Source organism: Sycon ciliatum, chromosome 6 (genome assembly GCF_964019385.1).
Source record: "Sycon ciliatum chromosome 6, ocSycCili1.1, whole genome shotgun sequence".
NCBI classification, from domain to species: domain Eukaryota; kingdom Metazoa; phylum Porifera; class Calcarea; order Leucosolenida; family Sycettidae; genus Sycon; species Sycon ciliatum.
This window is the reverse complement of record NC_088648.1, coordinates 34,437,519-34,445,960: the sequence shown is the minus strand read 5'-3', so window position 1 is coordinate 34,445,960 and position 8,442 is coordinate 34,437,519. Positions and strand designations below refer to the sequence as shown.

General features: G+C 44.7%; 1 protein-coding gene across 1 annotated transcript; it reads left to right on the top strand.

The window, feature by feature from the left end:
- Window positions 1–1,941, top strand: LOC135820264 (ubiquitin-conjugating enzyme E2 D4-like). Its single transcript, XM_065333581.1, has 3 exons — window positions 1–328; window positions 1,606–1,689; window positions 1,898–1,941. Exons 1-3 carry the CDS (start codon window positions 1–3, stop codon window positions 1,939–1,941), a joined length of 456 nt encoding a protein of 151 aa, XP_065189653.1.
- The last annotated feature ends 6,501 nt before the right edge of the window (window positions 1,942–8,442 follow it).

Genomic DNA, 8,442 nt, shown 5'->3' with positions numbered 1-8,442 from the left:
ATGGCGGATGGAGCATGGATTAGTGCAGAAACTGAAGACGAAAATTATGATCAAGCCTTGGTATTGGGAAGGAAGAACATCAGAAATGAGTTTGAGAGGCTGGAAAGGAATCCACCAGATGGATGCTACATCAAAGCAAATCATGATGATGATTTCCTTTACTGGGAAGCTACTGTCTTTGGACCGAAAGGTAGCCCGTATGAAGGTGGTGTCTTTGACATAACCCTGAAATGCATAGACGAGAATCCCTTCGTGTTGCCCGACGTGACTTTCATCACCAAGATTTACCATCCGATCGTCAAGCGACATAGCAAGATATGCGAGTTGTGTTTGTTGAGGAATGTCGATGCTCATAATTCGGGCCCTTGGCATAACAGTATGGTTAGCTTATTTGAAACGATTCAAAATTTATTGAATGACCCGTACTCGTGTCTCTCACACGTAACTGGAGAGGTAGGAAACGCGCACCAGATTGATCCTGATTTGTTTGCCCAAACAGCAAAGGAATGGACAAGAAGGTATGCACAAGAATACAGGCAGCAACAAGCCGGTGGATGATTGGGGTGCGTGCGTGCATGCGTGCGTGCATGTGTGTTTACATGTGTGATTATGTGCTTGTGCAAGCATGAGTATATTACTTTACGTTGTGTGTTTGTCTTTTACATGTGCATGTGCATTCACATGTATGATTGTGTAGGCATGTGTGTGTGTGTTGTAGTTTTCATGGTTTCTCTGTTTTTTCACATCTACGTGTGTATAGACTTTTAATCTTGCAAGTAAAATAGGCCCTAAACCCCAGGCAGAAAATGTCATGTACATGTACGTGACATTGCACAGGGTCATATTTGATGTACTTGACTTTGTGAGGTACAAAAGTAATGTCAAAACCAGGGTGTCTTCATGTGTGGTACGTCATTGTCATATAACAGAGAGGTTCCAGGCGGTCACATGTAGTCTGCATCATGCATGTGCATGCATGTAAGGTTTAGAATGCTTTAACATGTCGATTCAGCTGAATCTGTTCATTGCCATCATAAAACAAAATAAAATAAAACTGCGCTCACCTTCCCCTCCCTATGTTATTTCTATAACTTTGAACCTTCCAAGTTGGAATGCTGTTGGAGTGCGCGTCCAATAATATTATGTGCAAGAGCTGTATGCCAGTTTGTTACAGAACGTCAGTACCGTGGGTCAGTGTCGTCCCATGTTATTGCATGAGCTGATTGTTTAGTAACGGGTGGTGTTAATGGACAGTATAGCGTAAGTTAACTTGTAGTTCCTTGGTCTTATCTCTTACATGTATGTATAAAATAAAATAAGGCTTGGAGTGTTTTAAACATGAATATGGACGGACTTGCCCCTTCTGTTCATGTATTGCCCCACTCTAGTCACGGTTCATGAATCCGCCCAGTCCACATTCCTTTTCTGTTTCTCTCCGTTTTTGTTTCCTTTCAGTTGCACCTTCCTTTCTGCTCGGTTTTAGTTTCTCTTTTCGTTCGTCCCTCTTGATATTTGTACTTTGTACTGTTGAGGCAACTAACTGAAAGAATAAAAACCAACCAACAAACGATGTGTGTATGCATTACATTGTGTTTGTCTATACAGCATCGAGAGTAGACAACAAGAGTGTGCAACTCCGGATCTCTTCTGCACAATCTACAGATACCCCCGACCGTGGCGGAACTTTTGGTAATGTCACAGGGCAGTGTGAGAGCACGTGCTGGGCACCGACCTTGCAATGTAAAGCCCTGCCAAGTGCAGAAGGAAAACCTTTCCTAAAGACTCGCAGCGCGTGCGTCGTCGAAAAGATCACGTTCACAAAAAATTCCGCCCCAGGCCAACACATCCCCTAGTTGCACACTCTTGTTGATCTACTCTTGATCGCATGTATGTGTAGGGCCGTGTGCTTGCAAGGCATTTCACACCCAGTTTACCTACTAATGTATTCTCGTATCAATTTTCTGAAGTACAACGCGCATACAGCAACGCCACTACCAAGTCTTTCTCTACCTTTCCTCAGGAGTTCGTGTTAAATACAATCATCAGACAGCACCACCCACTCACTACATGTATACGCAGCCTGAGCATCTTAGACAGCTGTCTATCTTTTAATTAAGGCAGATTATTCATGGCAAAATATGGGCACAAGTTATGCACACTTTTCCATGCTACATATGTTTCCCTGCCTCTACATCGGTGTTCTTAATTAAAACGTACCTACCTAAATTAAGGTGGCAGCCTGGTCGTAAATTTCATATGGCATTCGATTAACTATAACTTTGGTGTCTCTCAATGGATTTGATTGACAATTGCAATACCCACTCCTGCCACTATGCTGGGGCCTCTGGACATGATTTAAAAGGTCTTGCGCCTCACTGACAGGTAGGCATCGGCGGCTAATGCTAGCATTATACCTAGCATTATATGGGTGTGTTTTGAAGAAGTAGCAGTGCGCGGCATTAGGTGGCATGCTTTTGGCTGAAGAAAGCATTATCAGTTCTATTTTGGTACAATACAAGACTTTTTACACGTCTTTTCACATGACAAGAGGCTTGTACAGACAGTGTACGGACACTCTTGCAGCAGGTACATGTATGATGGATCTGTCAAGTGTGGTCATGCATATACAACTACACTTCCTTATCTCAGTATGAGCCAATTGTGGATACATTTCTTTTCCATGTGCATATTTGCCCAAGATGTACATATCACTCTAGCAATAGTGTGAATGGAGCATTATAACAGGCATTATGCCGTGAAATATCGAGCACTGCCAAAAGCATTATACTGTGAAAAACGAGCATTAGCCGCCGATGCCTACTGACAGGCTTTCCAGGCCGGAAAAACTCAAAGTTCCGGCATAGTGCCACGGTGTGTGAGCCACCCAGGAGCCAAAATAATGCATTTGCAATTTTTCACATTTTCTTGCACATTCTGTCCGTGCGCGGGATCCAAACCTAAAAAAAGTCCAGACAGAAGCAGCCAAGGTTGGTGGGATAAGGCCCTTCAACGTGGCCCTGGAATCTGTCACAACGGCGGGAGTGGGCGTTCTGTCACAGACTCCCACAGACCCAAGTAAAGTTTTGAATTATTTTAGGTTTAGGACGTGTAACGAGGTCGTACCTTTGATACAACATACAATGCTGGGACTTCCACAGCAAGCCATTTCCACAGCGCTGCAAACCAAATCCATGATACCCTCAAAAATCGGCCAAGACTACCACTCACTATTCACTACTGCCTAGTACTGAATCCTATCTGACTTCTTGACACGACTCAAACTTGCCAAACAAACTAAATCAGCGTCAACTACAAGAATCAAGCTACATATCTGCAACGTAACGGGGGTGCTGGGAAAAGTCCTGCTACACGTACCGATTTTGTGGCATAATGATTATATTTATATTTATATTTATAGCCATTTGACGTCTCCATACATGTTCAATCATGCATACATTGTATGCTAACGTTCCACTCCTGCCTAGTACTGAATCCTACCTGACTTCTTGCCAAAGTTAAGTCAAAATCAACGTCAACTACAATAATCAAGTCACATATCTGCAACGTCACGAGGGTGCTGGCAAAAATCCTGCCGTGCAGCCCAATACATGGCTAAAACGTGATTTTTTAGACTTCACACACGGTCTGCTCACATTCAAATACAGTGCTGCCAAAAATGACAGCATGCAACAAAAAATCTTTCCTCGCAAGGGCACAGTTTCGGCCATAACACTTGAGCGGCTGGTCAGATCGAGACAAAATTTTCAGAGAGCATGTCTGAGAATACCAAAGTATGTGCGCAAGTGGATCTCTCCGACTTCGCTCAAAATTTGCAGGTAGGTTGCCTTTGGGGTGTGGATCGATTGGGCAAAGCCCTTGAAAAAGTTTCTGAAGGGAACCTTGAAATTTGCATACCCCTCAAAAATTGCCGAAATATCACATTATTTATGGGTCTAGAAACGAGCACACCACAGCGTATACGAACAAGCTATGAACAAAACTCCATCAAGCCAACATTGCCTCACCTTAGAAGAGTTCCTGGAGCAGTACCGCTTAGCCACGCCAGCATCCCAGAAGACGAGGTCCATCATCCCCTGACGCCACAAATGATCGTCTTGAAAATAGCCAATTTACAAGCGCTGGCAAAACAGCCAGCTACGTCCTCAATTGGTCAGAACTATACACCGGCAGATAGTAGAACACCTCTTCCAGCGCTGAGGACATGTCCCCCATCTTCCTTTTGGGGTTTTCTTGAAATAAACTTTTTTGAATTTTTCCACTCGACCATGCTGAAATACGGCCAAAGTCATACCTGCGCAGGAAAGCTCGCCACTCCGCGACGTCTCCTCAGCAATTTCTACTCCAACACTACTCCCAAGGCCGCAGAACAAAGTGTAGTGTTGACTCTGACAAGGAAAAGCAGCGGTGATCACTTGTCACTCCAAACGACAAGCTTCTCCTTGCGCCACCAATAATTTTTTGTGCGACTGTTGATGCAAAAGTGACTGAAGGCCTAGCGAGCGCAGTTTTTGAATTTTTTTGCAAGATGCACGGTGAGATCGCGTGCTCTATGACGTAGGATGACGCTTCCTGCATCACGATACGCGGCCATCGATCGCGAATGTGCCTGGAACGCTACTCGGAACAGACCATGATGGCAGAGGTAAGATGAGCTTCATTTCCTGCTTGAAATGCTGAGAGCCCCCACTAACTGTCCTCGGAGTGTTGCAATGGCAGCAAGCCGTTGAAATATGCCCCGTACAGCATGGAGAGTTATTCGTCTTTCTCACTTACCTCCTGCAATCCCGAACATAGTCCAACAGTAAAAGTCCCTTGTTTTCATGTCGATGCTCGACAAAAGCGGCTAGCTCGGTCCCTTTGTGTTGGCACGCGAGCAGCACTGGCTGCACGCACTTGTCGCGTGAACTGCATGAGAGATTTCTTACGTCATAAAGAATGTGATTTCATCATCATTTCATTGGTCTTCGACCTACATGGTCAGGGAAAGTCCCGGGTCGTAGGTCTACAACACGTCGGTCAGCGTGTTCTTGAGCGCAGTAACCATGGTAACAACACAAGTGTAATCACTTCCAGACCGACGGGCGTTCAAGGCGAGTAACAAGCGCACTTGACAAAGGTGACTCTGAAATCTCGTGAGCCGTGGGCCACGCGACTTGGCATTCTTGCGTCACAAGGCACGTGATTTCACCGTGCATCTTGCAATAAAATTCAAAAACTGCGCTCAGGCCTTCAGTCACTTTTGCATCAACAGTCGCGCAAAAAATTATTGGTGGCGCAAGGAGAAGCTTGTCGTTTGGAGTGACAAGTGATCACCGCTGCTTTTCCTTGTCAGAGTCAACACTACACTTTGTTCTGCGGCCTTGGGAGTGGTGTTGGAGTAGAAATTGCTGAGGAGACGTCGCGGAGGGGCGAGCTTTCCTGCGCAGGTATGACTTTGGCCATATTTCAGCATGGTCGAGTGGAAAAATTCAAAAAAGTTTATTTCAAGAAAACCTCAAAAGGAAGATGGGGGACATGTCCTCAGCGCTGGAAGAGGTGTTCTACTATCTGCCGGTGTATAGTTCTGGCCAATTGAGGACGTAGCTGGCTGTTTTGCCAGTGCTTGTAAATTGGCTATTTTCAAGACGATCATTTGTGGCGTCAGGGGGTGATGGACCTCGTCTTCTGGGATGCTGGCGTGGCTAAGCGGTACTGCTCCAGGAACTCTTCTAAGGTGAGGCAATGTTGGCTTGATGGAGTTCTGTTCATAGCTTGTTCGTATACGCTGTGGCGTGACTCGTTTCTAGAACCATAAATAATGTGATATTTCGGCCATTTTTGAGGGGTATGCAAATTTCAAGGTTCCCTTCAGAAACTTTTTCAAGGGCTTTGCCCAATCGATCCACACCCCAAAGGGAACCTACCTGCAAATTGTGAGCGAAATCGGAGAGATCCACTTGCACACATACTTTGGTATTCTCAGACATGCTCTCTTCAGAGATTTTGCAGCTGTTCATGCTCTGTCAACTGATAAAGCACTCGATATGAATTTACAAATTCAATTTTTAGGGGGTTTACGACCAGGCTACCTTACCCCTTAAGGTTGACCAAAGCTCTGGAAATGTTCAGCTTGACTTGCAATAACTCTCGTGGCATTGTTTTACCGTTTTATAAGCTATCGTATTATCATTATTATTATACGCATTTCCGCGTTGAAGTGTAGCAGCAGTATGCTGCTTCCACAGCTTCGCTTATGCAGAATGACTTGGGTGAGAGGAGAGGGGAGAAAAAGCAACAAGGCAACCAACATCTATGAAATAGGTCACAATAACATGAAGTCGAAGAGAATCAACCTACATATGCATGATTGCACAAGAATGAAGACGACGAATGGCTATAATCAGTGTGCCACAAAACCGGTACACAGGAGATCTGTCGACAATGTAAAGAAACATAAAACTCAGTTACTCAATACAGGTTCCACTAAAGTACAAGAGAACAACGCTTCACAATTAGAATTAGGGGTGAAACAATAATACCGAATACTCGAGTACTCGCTCGGGTTTTTTCAGAAATAATCCTACTCGGAACGAGAGAGCTTGGAAACTCAGGGCCCTACGCTATGCTTTTTTTGCCTTGATGACCTAGACCAAAAAAACATAGGGATGTTATAAATTCTTTAAAAAAAATCCTTTTTTAAAGACATAACCTGGGATTCGAACCTGCACTATCGCGCGCCCTGCATGCATCCCCCGATACACTTCGCATACATTTGTTTGTTTGTGTGTTTGTTTGTTTGTTTGTGTCACGCCTGGCGCTATCCGTATCTGACGGCAAAAAAGCATAGGATGTTATGAATTTTTCAATTCTCCTATTTTTCAGGCATATCCTGGGATTCGAACCGGCACTATCGCCCTACATGCATTCCCCCATACATTTCGCATTCATACCCATTCTTCCAAGTTGTTTCACATTGTGATCTTGCATAATTATGAAAGCCCTATTTGAATATGAATTGTGGCCAGCCGTCTTTGATGGCACGGTACGGTAGGGGATAGGTACGGGACAGGTACGATCGAGGGTAATACGACACCGTCTCCCGTACCGTACCATCAAACACAGCTAGCTGGCCACATACAGCTGCCCGCAATATTCAAATAGGGCTTTCAAACGCAAGATAATAACGTGAAGCAACTTGGAAGAATGGGTATGAATGCGAAGTGTATGGGGGGGGGGGATGCATGTAGGGCGATATTGCGGGTTCGAATCCCAGGATATGCCTGAAAAAAAATAGGAGAATTAAAAATTTTATAACATCCTTTGCTTTTTTGCCGTCACGGATAGCGCCAGGCGTGACACAAACAAACAAATACCAAATTAAAGCTGTGTGGACCCTGGCTAGCGCCAGACGTTACTGAAGTAACGTCTTCTGCATAGCTACGGGAATAAATCAGAGTACTCGTTCATCCGAGGTACATGCATTTACCACATAAATCTGCAGTTTCAGAGCAGCATTTGGCAGATATTGATGTGCAGACTGTCTGGTGAACATTTGTTCATGAGTAAAGAGAGCCCAAATGACCCAGCAACCAATGTAATAGAGAAAAATGACTGCCACTCGGTTCAATCAGGGTTCTATCATGTGATTTTAAGGCCCTCGGTGTGCAATTTTTAGGAGATGAAGAATACTCGAATACTCGAATAATTGATCGGAGAAAATCAGAGTACTCGAATTTCGGGATCTCAATGCCAACTTTCACCCCTAATTAGAATTACCGAGAACGAGTCCAATACAAATGAAAACCATGAACAGACTGTCCTGAAGTTATTTTGGGTACAAATTGTACTACATGTACATATACTTGCTGACACTGAGCTTAATACAAAGACAAAATGCGACTTAGACGAATGAGATTGAGTTTATTCAGAGACTTCTTAGCTCGTGTCATTGTCACTTGATGATACGCTGACTCCGCATCGCCAGCAGTCGGTGCTTTCTTTAGCTTCTTGTCAGCTGCAGTGATGATCCGACAGGGGACTTTGGCTACGTCCTCTTCATCTTCAGAGCTGTGTGCGTCTCGGTGTCGACTATATTCTGTCGTTTCCACCCGCGACCTCAAATATACAGTGATACGGGTCGTACAAGCACATCCGTACGCTTTGCATTTTCTCTGCAGGGTACTCCTTCCAGCATTCTACAACGGCTTCGAGGAGGTCCCTGCGATTCCCCTTGCCGACAAAAGGGGACGTCCAACTGGAGAGAAGCGAACAAAGCCAGGTTGTCAACATTCCGATCCGATGTCTGCCTGATTGCACAACGACTGAAATGTGTCATTTTGCTGTGACTGTGAGCGGATCAGCTTCATGTTCTCATGCTCCGTATAAGGCCGCGCGCCGTCGTGCTGTAAGAACAGAGAAAACTAGTCTTCACTTCAGGGCATT